This window comes from Myotis yumanensis, unplaced genomic scaffold (genome assembly GCF_028538775.1).
Source record: "Myotis yumanensis isolate MYYU_CA2020_CCGP unplaced genomic scaffold, mMyoYum1.0.hap1 SCAF_15, whole genome shotgun sequence".
NCBI lineage: Eukaryota > Metazoa > Chordata > Mammalia > Chiroptera > Vespertilionidae > Myotis > Myotis yumanensis.
This window is the reverse complement of record NW_027223766.1, coordinates 30,832,030-30,847,296: the sequence shown is the minus strand read 5'-3', so window position 1 is coordinate 30,847,296 and position 15,267 is coordinate 30,832,030. Positions and strand designations below refer to the sequence as shown.

At 41.2% G+C, this 15,267-nt stretch overlaps 1 protein-coding gene across 2 annotated transcripts in view; it reads right to left on the bottom strand.

The window, feature by feature from the left end:
• Positions 1-13,301: 13,301 nt before the first annotated feature.
• The window catches only part of EXT1 (exostosin glycosyltransferase 1), a 262,787-nt gene continuing 260,821 nt past the window's right edge, over positions 13,302-15,267 (bottom strand). For both annotated transcript variants that reach the window (XM_070392073.1, XM_070392072.1), the window contains one exon: positions 13,302-13,845. In XM_070392073.1, coding sequence (XP_070248174.1) covers positions 13,660-13,845 — 186 coding nt within the window. In that variant the 3' untranslated portion in view covers positions 13,302-13,659. The remainder of the gene's footprint in view (positions 13,846-15,267) is intronic.

Sequence of the window (15,267 nt, the reverse complement as noted above, 5' to 3'; positions counted from 1 at the left end):
TGTCAGGAGCAATCCAAATTCAACCAAGAACCTAAATCCCAACTCTACTCTCAAAGCAGTTTCCCTCTCTCCGCTCTTTCATTCTGTTAATACATTCACCAACTGTCAGTCACTCAGGCATGAAGCCTCACAGTCAGGATGAGGGAGTCCTTCTTCTTCATCCCCCATTCCTAATCAGCTGTCAAGACCTGTCACTTCTCTAGACTCCTCTTCTGTCTGCCTCTTCCTCTCCATTCTGTTTGCTGTCACCTCAATCAGACCCTTATTAACTCTTGCTTGGATTATTAAAATGGCCTTCTACCAGGTCTGTCTGCCTCCATCTAACTGCTGTCCAAACCACTCTAATAATTGCTGGATTGTCATAAAGCACAGCTCTAGTTCTGTCACATCCCTCCTTGAAAAATTTCAGTGAATCTTCTTTTCCTTCCAAAAACCTGACTTAGCATTCATTCACACCAGGCCTCTCAGGATTCCCAAGCACACCTCGCATTGCCTTCTCTGGGTCAAGAATCAACCTGTACCTGGAATTCCTCAAATCCCCATTGAGGCACGATGGTCTCAAGGTAGTAGGACTCCTTCATTGCAACTGGCTTCTCACAGAGTGGGCATGCCAATACAGAACACTCCAAAATGCCCACGTGGGAGCCACAAAGCTAATTCTGTCTTGGTTCAGAAGTCCCAGAGGGTCACCTGCATGGCATATGACTGACCAAGCAGATTCGAGGAGAGGAGAATGGTGGAAATGGTAAAGTAGATGATCTCATTTCAATTAGCAACCCTGAGGCTAGATTTCAGACTTTGAAAGTTTTGTCTATTTCTGTATGCCTCCAGTCCTAAAGTCTCATTCTCCAGGGGTCCCCTTTCCTCTTAACCTAAGCCCCCCAAGTCCTGACTGGGGTATTTAACAGAGACCCTCTTCTTTCCTGGGTCCTAGATTAAAATCAGTGTCCCCTCAGGACTGGAAGACTGCCACAACTCCTCTTAGTTTTTATCCTATGACTTTTCCTTGATTTCCTGGCCATTTTCCCTTCTCTCCAAAATCTTGATGTCTTAAGTCATGGCTGCCTTCATGGTGCCAGACCTATTTGTCTCTTTAATACCATAGAATTTCCAAGAGCTCTGCTGTATCTCTATCTCTCATGGCATTTCTCTGCCCAACTTCTCAGACCCTCACCTTGCACAGCTTATGAATAGGCAAATGCTCTACTAGAAAAGTGGGAAACAGAGTATTGTGCTGACATTGTTAACTTCCCCTTTCCTCTTAACCCAAGCCTCCCAAGTCTTATCTGCCTTGAAAGCTCTCCCACAACTTCAGATTTTTTGTGCTTTTCTAGTTATTCTTGATTGTATATTTGGCCACTACCAGCTATCCCAACATTGGGAGAAGTGAAGTCCACAGCCTTTGATTTGAATGATGCACCCTGATTCACCTCTCATACCTCTGTACGTTGTTTTCCCGATTAGCCTATTCTCTTACATTGTTCCATTACCTGAGGATATTTTTCTCATTGATTTTTTAGAGAGAGTAGAAGGGTGGAAGGACGGAGGGAGAGAGAGAGAGAGAGAGAGAGAGAGAGACTGACATGAGAGAGACTCATTAATTAGTTTTCTCTCGCATGGGCCTCAAAAGGGGCCAGGGATTGAACCTACAACTGAGGTACGTGCCCTTGGCCAGGAATCGATCCCATGACTCTTTGGTCCGTGGGGCAAAGCTCTAATGTCTCTTGTCCTTGATGTGAACACTGTCTATGCTTCTTCCAACCTCCCCAGACAAATACCGTAGCAGAAGACATCTAGTCCTAAGCCTTAAGTTTAAGCTAGAGCACCTCTGTCAAGGAGGACAAAGGTATAAGCTACTGTCAATTCCTTCACATCTCACTCATGGCAACAGACCACAATGAAACATGTCCCAGACCTATATACTCTGTGTTCTCATAGTCTGATTCATAATTCATTTCATGGTTTTAAGGTTGCTGCTTTGCCTACCAACTACCAAAATAGAAAAAAAAAAAATCTAACCTCTTTAATAATAATAATAAATGTTTAAAAATACCATCTATACTTACTCCTTCCTCTCTGGAGCACAGTAATTTTTGTTCCAAGTTGCTAAATATACCAACCAATGAACCACCACCCATCTGGTGGTAAGAAGAGGAAAGTAAATGTCAAAAACAGAAGAGGCAAAAGGGCCTCAACTTCCTGCTTCACCTGCTAGTGTTCTTTCCTGAGTACTAGGCTTGCCAAGATTGATGTCGGATGCAGCCTCAGAACTCTTGTGCACTAACAGAAAGCACCAGGGCCTCAGATAAGAAAGTCATTTCTTAGTGATACCTCCTGTAGCCAGATCCAGTTAGTGTGCGTGTGTGTGTACTAGTAGTTTAGATGAGAAAGAATTTTCTGATGACTTTTTATTAATTTTTGTAGTTTCAGGGCTTTATTGAGAAAAGGATAAAACTTTAGATAGTCAACCAATCGTCTTTGAATGAATGAATGTAAATAAATGAATGTCTAATGGAGCCATGTTGCCTTATTTAATGGAAACAAACAAACAAACAAAAACAAGATGAGAAATCAGTTGCCTGAAGACCAGCAGGAAAAGGAGAGCCTCCAGTTGGGGCACGTGGGAGGGCAGAGAGTGTCATTTGAACCTTCTGCTCTCATTATAGATCCTGCCCTTGACTCCTCATGGCAGACCAGAAACTAGCACCAGTCAGTACGTTTAAAAATTATTTTGTGAAAGTCAGGGAGCAAAAATAAAGATTAAGAAGCATGAGATGAAGTGTTCTGATTGGCAAGACACAGTGCTATCTCTGATCTCAGAGGTTCAGTTCATCAACATGTGACCCCCAGGAAAAAGTGCTTCTAGCTATCTACTCCGTTTCCATGTTGCAGAGGCATATTTAGCCATCCAACCTAAATGAGCCTAAGCTCTCCAAGTTCTTCCAGTTATTCAGTCAACAAACACTCATTGAGTTCTAACTGGGTTGGTACCACCAAATTACTGGTACACAAAGTGAATAAGGCACTCTCCTTGCCCTCACTTACCTCCCCATCTTGTGCCGGACAGGCACCTAGACAGAAAACTCCAGTATCGTGTGATATGTAATGGGAAAGAAATATGCACGGAAATATGGTTCAATAGGTGAAGGGGACCTAATACCCATTGGGAGAAGTTCAGTCTTAAAGAATCAGTGAAAAATTATTTATTGTAGGTTTAGGAAGGAAAGAGAATAGGATACAGGCAGTAAGAACAGCATGCGTAAATGTGAGAAGGCTGAAAACATCAAAATATGTGCAGGTAACAATAAACAGGTCAAAGTTACTAAAAGAATGATAAATATTTTTTTAAAAAAAGAGGAAACTTGGAAGGGCACAAGAGGCTTCATAGTTTAGATCATGGGAGACCTGGTGAACCATGTAAAGGAGTTTGAACTCAATCATCGAGGCAATGGAAAATTACTGAGCGCTTGTAAGTAGCAGACTAAGTATCAGAAATGTCTGGTCATTTTTTAAATATACAGATGAATTGAATCAGACTCTGAATGTGGATTTAAAAATTTATATAAATTTTAAAGCTCCTTTAGTGGTGCGGGTAGGAAGAGAACTTCAAGAGACATTGGCGTGGACCCTCATTCATGTCTACCCAGGACTCACCCACATGGCTTCTGTTATCTGTCTTTTTTTGTTGTTGTTTGTTACATCAAAAATGACCTCACTCCTAAAGTGAGGTTCTAACTTCACATCCGAACATGGCCTGACTCTTAAAGACTACAATAGGATAATCATAACTGAATAAGATAATGCAAATTTTTATGTAAGAGCCATGACCCACCTTGAGCAATGCAGTGGGGTGACTCCCCTAGGTGACCTGTGACTCATGCTAACCACCAAAGAACACTTAGTTTCTAGATGGCCATCTTGGAAGTGGACTTTGGCATCTATGAAAAATGCCTAAGGTGTCCATCTAAAAACATGAGAACAGTTGGTTTTGTAATTAAAGATTCAGTTATATACTTTGTTGCCTTTAAGTAGATGGAACTTTATTTTTATAGACAACTACAAGTTGATGGGTGAAAAAAAGGGCCTCAAAATAAAGTATTTAGACAATGTCATGCGAAAAATAGCTGAAAGAGTTAGTTTCTGCCAATATCTAGAAGCTATAAATAAGGACATAAGGAGTGAAAGGAAGAAGCTATCATGGAATACTTCTGAGATGTGTGTGGCTTAAAAGGATTTCTTTCTCCAAATAAGTTGGAAGCAGATATAGATATGATATTCAGCAAAAACCATGAATGTTCTCTTCCTTACCTAAGGAATGTTCCCTGCCATACCCAGTTATTGGAAAAACTAGATCAGATTATATCCATTCATAGTCTAAACCAGAGCAAGGCCAAGGGTTTGGGATTATGAAGAAAAACAAATTGATTAGTCACAGATCATTTTCCACATCTGTCAAAACTACACAATGTCTACCATTGCATAGCCCTGGCCTCTCTCCCCATCTTTAGGAGCAGTTTTACGTTATCTCGGCCATGCAGGCCAAGGTTTCTACCGAGTGGTTTTGCAGCATGATTCATACTTCTTGAAAATGGCAGCTGGGTGCAGGTCAGTGTGTGATCAGGTCACCTAGGACCTTGAGTCCCTCATGCCAGCCCCACACGTGGCTGCTAAAGTTTATGTGCAGTTCACATGGCTTCTCCCTGCCCCACTCTCTGACGGGGTAACATTCTGGGGTTGCTATGATAAAAGCAGCCATGGGATATTCTTCTCCTAGGAAGGGAATGTCTGTTCGTAAGATTTAGTTAAGTTTGAGAGAGAGAGAGAGAGAGAGAGAGAGAGAGAGTTTATGTGTGCAATTTTCAGCTCTCTGCCAGGCTTTAAATGGCCATGATATTGTAGTTTATCAGACTTGTACTCATTGTAAGACTGAGAATGAAGATCTCCTGCAATTTTCTACATCCTAACCAGAAATAGAAGTGTTTTTTTTTCATTTTAAAAGTCTTCAGAGACAGATCTTTCTACTACCTTTTGCATACTCTCTGACAAGTACAGTAGAATCAGATATGACCCACAATTCCAGTGTTTTGCACTGAAACTTTTGTATAAGGAGGAAAGAAAATGGAAATCAAAGGAACTATACTATTATTCTCATCATTACTACATACTTCCCCTTTTGCTGGGGCACCTGCCTTTAGCCAAGCCGTCATCCTGAGCCTTGTTAAACGAAACCAACCAAATCTTGGTGTTACGATGATGTCTTTCATGTAGATCTAAGCTCTCACGTTTCCCTCTGCTAAATACTTCTGATGGAGGGTGTCTGAGTTCATGTCCCTTTGTAAGTAATTCCCTTTCCCCCTTTTTTTCCATCAGTTAAATTCCTATTTATTTCTTAAGATGTCACTTCTTCAATGAAGTCTCCCCCAAGACATGCTAAATGCCTACTCTCCAACACTTCTGGCCTTGCTCTATTGTTAGTACAATCTTCACTGCACTATATTATGCACAAAATGCTAGCAGAAAGATGGTGTGTCCTTCTTAAAACTGCCAACAGGTAACCTAGAATAGGGTCTCAATGACCAGACAGGACCCATAACTCCCCTGGAGTCAGGATACAGGGTGGGGTCAGCATCATACAAATGATAGGAAAGAGGGAGAGAGGGGTGGGTTCCCCTAAGGAAAAACAGGTAGAGAAGAGGTCCTAGCTGCCAGGGACAGTGATACTTAAAATGCCTTTATTAAAACTTACTTGATATGGATATTGCCAGAAGGAAGTAGAAAATATTTGAGAAGGAAGCCTCATTGTTGCTCTTTACTTCAACCTGAAGACAAGATACAAGGGACATGTTACCTAGAAAAAGGTTGCAGGTTTGGCTCCTGGTCAGGGCATATACCTAGGTTGCAGGATCGATACCCAGTCAGGACATGTACAGAAGGCAACCAATCGATGTTCTCTCTCACATAGATGCTCCCCTCACTCTCTCCCTTCCCTTCTCTCTTTTAAAAAATCAATAAGCATATCCTTAGGTGAGGATTAAAAAAATACAAAGAAAAAGCAAATTATAAAAGAACATGTATATATGTATCTCTGGGGAGCAGTTAAAATAACCTGGTCCAGGTCTCCCTCCTCATAGCTTAGTCTTTTTTTTTTTTTTTCCTACTCTAAGATGGAATGATCTGATCCTCTCTGATTAAAGACACATTTTAGATTTGTTTTACAAGTAGATTTCGCCAAGAAAACTAGGTTATTTGCAATTCAGTTTGGAACAGAAATTCAAACTTGGCAAATAATTTACTTATTGGCAAGAACATGTTTTCTTTCTTAATATAATTGAAGCCACCAGAAGAGAAACAATAATTGGCACCCAAATCTCATTTTAGTCCTGAACTACCTCAACTCTATTCCATTAAATGACAATGAAAAACAGACCATTCCTCAAAAAAGTTCAGCTGGAAAATAAAAACTCAACTTTACATAATCTCTGCTGATGGACTGCCCATTTCTGAATGTGAGGATGATTTATTTCCTGGTGATAGGCATTAAAACGTGATGTAATTGAAAGCAAGAGGTGCCCATAACACTAGAAAGACCACAGTTCAATTTGGGTCATGATTAGCATCCTAAGCATTAAACTTAGTATGTTTCCTCTTTAACATGTTATGGGGAAGCTTCTTAAAATAAACCACTTTGGCAAAAGGCTAACTACTACTAATAAGTAAGAGTTACATACTTCTTATTACATACCAAGAACTATTTTAAGAACTTTGTATTTATTAACCCATTTAATCCTTAGGAGAATCCTATGAGATATAGGCTAGTTCTATTTTGAGGAAACTGAGGCACAGGGAGGGCAGGTAATTTTTATGAGGCCACGGAAGTATCAAGAGGCAGAAGCAGGATTCAGACCCCGGTGGCTGTGTTCTGAAGACAAGACTTTAACCAGCACAGTTGGACAACTCATCTGAATGGGGCCGAAAGTAAAACAGAACAAAACAAAACAAACAAACAAACCCTTGAATTCACTGTAGTACCTGAGTTCCCCCACTGTATCGTCTAAAGCAGTGGTTCTCAACCTTCCTAATGCCTTGACCCTTTAATACAGTTCCTCATGTTGTGGTGACCCCCAATTTCATTGTTACAAATTGAACATAATTAAAGCATAGTGGTTAATCACAAAAACAATATGTAATTATATATGTGTTTTCCGATGGTCTTAGGCAACCCCTGTTAAAGGGTCATTCGACCCCCAAAGGGGTCTCGACCCACAGGTTGAGAACCGCTGGTCTAAAGTATGCACATCGAGTAGTAGGCAACACAGCCTAATTCCAAACCCCCTATATTTTGAATTTCTGCAAATCAGAGAGCCTACACAACATTAAGGGAGGCCAATGTTGAATGACCCAGGGGTCCACAAATAACTTGCCATTTCCTCTGTTCATACCTAGACATGGTGGAAATGCCCAAACTACAAAGCAACCCCAACTTTTATTTATAAAGCCAGTCTCGCGGTATTTTTGCATGCTATTGTGTTCACCGAGACATCTGTGAGGTAGAGTTGGACCGGATTTAAAAGCTGCTTCTCCAAGAAGACTTCTCATTTGTCCTTAGCATGGGATTGATCCTATCATCAGTCACATTGTATAGATTTTACAAGTTAACACTGTCCCAGCATCATCCTGTTTGGAACCTGGGACTTTGCAAATTCCTTTCTAAGCCTCCCCTGATGACTTGTCAGACTTACCTTGTCCAGCCTCACCCTGACTTCTCCCTCTCTTGCCTGGGAAGAGGGAGAGGGATCTATCTCATCTCTAGTCCCTCAGAGGCGCCTAGCACGGTGCTCAGTAGGCAGTAGTTGTTCAGAAAATATTTGCCAATAAATATTTTTAAATCACCATTTTACAGATGGACAAACTGAAATACAGAACATAAAACAAATCAACATCCCTAAATGTAATTTGGCATTTCCTCCCCTGAAAATAGGTGACATTAGTGTCTTTTCTCTAATAATGTCCAAAGAAAAGGGTAGAAGAGACCAGGAGCACATGCTACTGGTAAGGAAGGAGGAAAGTGGAGAATAAGGAGGTTCCTTCCTGCCACAGAACAGCACTACCGTGGTCCTGAGCCATGAGTGCATTCACATCTAGAGCCACTATCTGTTCTTTGAGAAAAGCCAGTCTAATAAATGCATCGCCAGCCAGTAATTCATGAGCTCTAGGCAGTAGTTGGAACCAAAGGGGGTAATGGCCACAGCTGTCAGGCTCCAGATGCTCGGGGCCCAGCCCTGCCGCGCTGTCCCAGGGTCTGTGTGGAGGAACGCGGTGAACTGGGCACATCACCACGCTCACCTGGTCTGCTGCCAACAGCACCAGCTGCAGCTGGCCCGGAGGCTGGCTGTTCTGGCGGCACCGTGCCCCGGGAAGCTGCAAGGCTGCGAGGGGTGGACCTCCAGCCAGCACACGTGGTCCAACCTCAGCTGCCTGTCTACCCCAGAACCTCCATGTGAGCACCGTGGAGTCCACTGAATCCTCCTGAAGACAGACACCTGCCTGTGATCAACAGAAAAGGGGGAATGAAAACCACGCAGATGGAAAGTCATGTTGTTTATTGATTTCTTTTCTTTTTCCATAAATCGGAAGGAAAAAGTCTTTGGCGACACTATAAAACAATCCATCTTGGATAGCAAAACCCAGACAGAAAGTGACACGGGTCTGTGAAGTAAATCAACATCGGTGGCTTTGCATTTTCTCACAGACTCGCTCTCACACTTCCGGGATTAACTGGACCACATCATTCATAGACTCTAACAAATGGGGGAAACACTTCAGAAAAGACCTGCGCTGACACTACAAAAAGATCGCCAACATATTAGAAAACTTTTCCAAATGTACATCGTATTTAAAATAAGGTATACTTTTTCTTTTGCTTGACAATTTGCCACTTAAAACAGTTCCACTTTTTGCTTTCTTCTACCTCTCAACATTGTCATATACATATTTTTCCTTCAAAATAAATACATAAGGTTCATTTCATGGTAACCAGGTCATTTGCATGGCCCTGATTTTAGTAATAATTACAACCAAAAGGAAAGGGGTATATTCCTGAAGGAGAAGAACAGAGAACTACTGCAGAAATGAATTGGCCTTTGAGGCCTAAAACGCAAATCATTACAAAAATCGAGGGACTGAAAGGCTGGCTTGCCTTGCTTTCAAAAAAGGGTGAGACCATGCTCTTCTGCGGGTGCAGCCGTTTCTGTAGTCCCCTCTTATCTCTCATTCCAGGCGATAATAATACAGCCTTCCTCTCCTATTTAGTTGGGCAGCGAAAATCCCAAACTTGGGTAACTCCCCAGGCTCCTGATATGGGACATGTTGAAACCCTAGATTAGTGACAACTACAGACAATCCCTGCTAAGTAAAAACCATGGCAATAAAATCCTTTGATTTTTGGAAAGGACAAAAAGGGGAGATGGTTTCCGGGAGTCGTCTTATTGTTGAGATTATGTTGCAAAAAAAAAAATACTGAATTAATGGGAGGGACTATGTTCTTAGGATTCTTTATCCCATTTTTTTAAAGTGTACTTGGAGTCAAGAAATAAGCTAATCTCTTCCATGCTAAAGCTCCAAGACTAAGGGGTCAAGTCTAGCACAGTAGGTTATGAATACTTACTCAATGAGAACTCAAGTCAAAACAACTTTGTCCCCACCAAGCATGCCAGAGTATATGAGGCCAGCAGTGACAAGAACTTTCTGGTTAAATCTGGCCAAGAAGGACAAAGCCATCTGAAAGGTCCTTGTCCATAGTTGCTGCAGAGGGAAGCTGGCAAATGAGTTCAGTAACCCAGGTCCTGATGTACCACTACGGTTTGAATGACTTAACTATTCGAAGGCAGGATGTTTTTATTTGAGAGTTCATAGCAATAACCGGTACTTTAAAAAAAAGACCTGAGGGAATAGAAGACACTTTCAGGTCTGAGAAGTTTGCCTCGGCTTTTGAATCCTTAATTCAGCTTGTTCAGCAAGAATCCTACTCAGAGTCTCACCTGGTGAGGCTCCCTGCCTGCTTCCCATGCCAGCCCTTTAAACAGGTTTGATTAAACATTCATTAGTTCTTAAATCAAGAGCTGCTTTTTTAATTTAATTTTTTAATATGTTTTCTAATTTATTTCAGAGAGGAAGGGAGAGAGGGAGAGAGAGAGAGAAACATCAATGATGTGAATCATTGATTGGCTGCTTCCTGCACACCCCCTACTGGGGATTGAGCCTGCAACCTAGGCATGTGCCCTGACCAGGAATTGAACCTTGACCTCCTGGTTCATAGGTTGACATTCAACCACTGAGCCACACCGGCCGAGCAAGAGCTGCTTTTGAAAAAAATAAATAAAACAGTATATAGGTCTCTCCACATTCATCCATCTTACCCCTGATTAAATGAAAGGTTATTAACCTTTATGAAAGGCCAGGTATTGCAGAACCTACTGCACAAGAAAAACAAAAATCCCTCTTAAAGGGAAATTTGAAGGAAGCAACTAAGATTGATCCTTCTTTGAGCACCTTTTGTAACAAGAGGAAATTCAAGTGTAATGCACATAAGATTCCAGGTGCGAGAGACTTCGTTTTCTCCTGAAGCATCTAATTGGAAAGTGTGCTGATGTGTCCAGGCAGGACCACCTATGTTATCGTTTGTCATGTGACTGCAATGATGACTTCATGAATTTTTCTGCACAGTCTCAATGTTGGGTCATTTTGTTGTTTTCAATGAAGGTGATATATTTACAGCATATTAAATATAATGCAAGCTTGATTCAGTATTTATAAGACTTTTCATATATATAAATATATAAGCCAGCTTACAAAAATATTTTTTAAGATCATGTGTCCTAATGTGGAACTGGAAAAAGTTGTTGTATGGAAATCCTATGTGGTCCAGTCCTCACTGGAATTTCTGCATGTAACTCATTACGTGGTTGGCACTGCACTCTCTGCTCTTGGCTTCTTACCAATTTGTGTGGGCCCACTTAGGGACCTCTGGCTATCATTGGAGTTGGCTGAGAGAGAACTCCTGACATCCTACAGAGATGCTGTGATTTGTCAACTTGCCACATGGAAATATAGTTCTTTCCTTAGTGAATTAAAATTATATCTTATTGTTGGGTCTCACTGATTGGCTAAGCATTGTTCAATTCCCAGCTGTATGTGCCAAGTAGGAAAAGAACATACTAGCTAGTATCTCAAATAGATTTTCTCAGACAATGATGTAAAATACTACCATGGAGATGTGTCAGATCCTGTTCTCATTTATAATTATCTTTCTCCCCTTCTCCCCCCCCCCCCCCCCCCCCCCCGCCACACACACACAACATATATCGTGTGTGGAGAATATGCCCTGTGAGCTCTGTGACAGGTAAATCTGGCAAAGCAGTTCTCTGAATCCAGTCATGTGACTGGCTAATATAATTAGGGTTCTTGCTTTGTAAGCCAAGATGACAACATGAGTTTCAAGTTGGCTTGGGGTGTCTTTGAACAAAACACTGCATTCATTTTTGCAAAGGAGAAAGATACACGAATAATTTGGCAGTCTAAAGAAGTTAATTTCAATGCAAATTTGCAAAGGCCCGCTGAATAAGAATTAATTGCTACCCCTTCACATCACTGAGAGCTGCAGCTTGAATGGCATGAAACCTATTAGACTGGGCATGTGATAGAAAGAAAGAAGGGGCAAGGACTATGGACCTAAGAACTACTGTTCAACAAATAAGAGATAATCACATATACTTAGAAGGAAAGGTCACATGATTGAGAGTGGCTAAGGCTGGGTCAAATTGAATGAGAGTGATTTGGGGAGCTGTTCCGAGTCATGAGGCTACAGAGAAAGCCCCCTTTATTGAACTTCATTACCTGAACACCACTCACAACAGCATCTGGACATGTGGGCTCTGGTTTCCACTCTGTCGCTACGGAGCATGTTGAGTCATCTCTCTGGACCTCTGCAAACACCTCGTTTCCCTTGTATATAGCACCTTCCTTCCCTGCATTCTCACTGCAAGGTCCTCTTTCTTGTCCAACTGTCTACAAAGCAAGGATGAGTTATAGTCTCCTGGATTTATGGTTTCCACTGGCCGAAGCCAGGCACTTGAAGTTATTTCAACAGAATTCTGTGATGGAATTTTCTTCTAAACAACATTGGAAGTAAATTTATGAGATTGAGGAGCATTTAGGGGGGGAAACTAAAGTGCTTGTTTATTCAGAATAAGAGATGGTAGGAACAATAATGTCTTTCTCTTCTCTAATCTCTCTTGCCTCTTCCAAGTAGAAGAAAGCATTTAGTATTAGAAGATTCCTCTCCATCATTTACAATGGAGTTAAGCAATATACATATATATTTTTAGCTTATTATTTGCAGTTTTACAATAATGAGAAGCTCAAAGCAGCATCTGCAGAGATAGAAACTGTCTTTTTAACCAGAAGCACAACTGAACGACTCCAGATTTAAAAATGAAAATGAAGTAAGACAGCATTCACATTTGTTTCTGATTATTTTGGGTGCCAGATTCTTGCTCAAAGCAAGAATGTTTTGACCAAAAATGGTCTCCAGGTCCCAATGGTGAGGTTACTTCTCAACAATCCTCATGTTCAATGGTGAGAATTGATACCTTCTTCCTTCTTTCTCAATAGAGAAGCTCTGACACTTGAGGTTTTCACAAGCATGGAAGAGCCTGTCTTGTAAATAACCTGTTCCTCTCCATATACTCATTCTCAATATACTTCCTTTGCCTTTAACCAAAGCTTTTCCCAGCTGTAAGCAGATGCAGGTCCATAGGTGAATGCATCAACTAGCCCCCAACTCTGAAAAGAATTGGGTTACTCCCATCTCACTAGCATGCTTGCTGGTGATTGTTTAGATAGTTCCTTGAGCAAACTGAACATCTGTTCATTATAATGGTGTTTTCTTGGTTCTAGCTCCCCCGAACCCCCAATGAAGAAGATGATCATACTTACAGATCTCAAAGTTTTCAGTTAGAACTGTCTACCTGAAGTCATAATACTTTCTCTCATGCAGCGACATTTTAGAGAATAAAGTTCAAGTGGATCTGCAAATTCAAAGTGGAAAACAATTTGCACTGGCAGAGTTGAATAATGAACTTGTCTTAACTTATGCTCAATTATTTCTTGTTGTTGGACAGAGGGACTTATTGTGTGGCCCATGAAGTCTGAGCTTTTGCAACTGCGGGAAACCCCGCATGACCAATGGCAATGATGTTGTGGGAAGAGGAGCAGCAGCTTTGAAATAGTCACAACCAACACAATTTTGATTAAAGAAAGAACTCTGGTTTTTAATAGTTTTGATCATTAAAAAAGTTTAAACCTGCATAGCAATCATTTCAAAAATAATTATTTAATGTTCCATAATTAAACTGTACACAACCTAGTCTTGGGACATGGCAGCCAGTGAGGTGAGTTTGGAGCAGTCCCGTGCAGTCCTAGGAGCCAGGAGTCGAGTTCTCATTGGCCTTTTTTGTTTGTTTTTGTGTCATTCTGTTCATGTAAGTTTATTTGGCTACTTGGCACAATCTGGCCCCGCGGCTGAGCGGATCTGCACTGGGAAGAGAGAGCAGCTTGACCCCAGTCCCTTCTCGCTTCCCCTCCCCCACTTGGCTGGATTCCTCAAAGTCGCTCAATGTCTCGGTATTTCTTCCTCAGAATAGAGACCTGGTCTTTAAAGAGGACGGGGTCGAGCCTCATCTGAGAGTGGATCAGCGGCATGTAGCCAAACCAGCTGGCAAACGTATTCATGCAGCTCTGTCGCTGGGCAAAGTGGTCAGGGTCAGCCCAGCGGGAAGCCCGAGAAGTCTGGGGAAAAGAGAAAAACAAGGAAGAAGATTGTGAGCGGAAGGGCAAGGTGAGATGGAGACAATGCAGAAAACCAAGTCAGGCCTGGACCCCAAACCTCCCCATCCTTGTGCTTGATGAAAATTCAAGCACTGATCCTGGTTTTCCTAAGATATGCTACTTTCCTCAATGCTAAACACACACATGCAAACAATGGCCCACATGGAAGGACTAATTCTCTGCTCAGTAAAATGACTTACCAGTTGAACCTCCACTACTATGGTAACTAAATATAAACTTCTCTTTGCACTTGGGATCAAATATTATGACTAACAATGTGATTGTGGTTTCAAAGATAGTTTTCTAAAACTTTGTTTACTTGGTTGAGGATGGATACCATCTCTTTAGCTCTCTGTGTTGCTCCTAAGGTTGGTCAAATATTTTTTAGACCTTGAATGACTGACACTGACTTAAAAGAAAGCCTTAAATGACCTGAAGGCTGAAATTTAAATAGATGGACTAAACATAACGTCTCTAAAACCACATTTTTATGAAACAAGGAAAAGGTGGGCTGCCCAACCTTTATGGGAGCAGAACACAAACTCATTTATGTCATTAGGCAACTGTTTAGTGACGTATATGTGTGTGTGTTTGTGATCCTTGTGCTCGAATCCTTGCGCATTGTTAGAAATACTGTCATAGGAATAGGAAGGTACATCTGACTGTGAAAATCACCCAGAGTCACTTTAAAACAAGTGTCAACATGCTTGAAGGTAAATACAAATGTCAAGTTACCTCTGAACAGCAGAAAAACAAGCAAAATATGATTTAAGTGTTTTCATGAAGTTCATATGAGTTTCACAACAACCTGTTCAAGTTATCTACCTCGTACTCAGATCCCCACTGTATAGGCAAGGAAGTAGGCTCACGGAAGTTAAAATGATTTGTTGGAGGCTAGAAAGGGACAGAACTCGGGTTCCATTCTTGACCACTTATACTAGGATAACTCTGCTTGGTAAATCAAATTAACCTCAGCAGTTGAGTTCAGAACAGAGGAGACAGTCCCAAAGACATGTCACTGTTCCTAAGTTGGTATGAGCTTTTGGATTGGTCCACTCATTCCCAAAGGGCAAGACAACCAAGGGCAAGTGCTCACATATGCAAATAGAAATACTGTCAAGAGCGTAAGCTCATTCTTATTCTCTCTTAAAAATAATTTTTAAAAAGTCCATTGGATCACTCAGGTAACTTTTTTGTCTCTAGATTTTATTTTGAGTCAACCAACATATTAGAGAGGGTATCTTTGTAGTGTAATAAAAGTACAATCTTCAAGTATGATATTCATTGAATTCACTAGTCATACAAACATTCAATAAACAAATGTGTTTGATGGAAAGAATGGAGCAAATACAGTACATGTTTAACTAGACACATCTAGTGAGA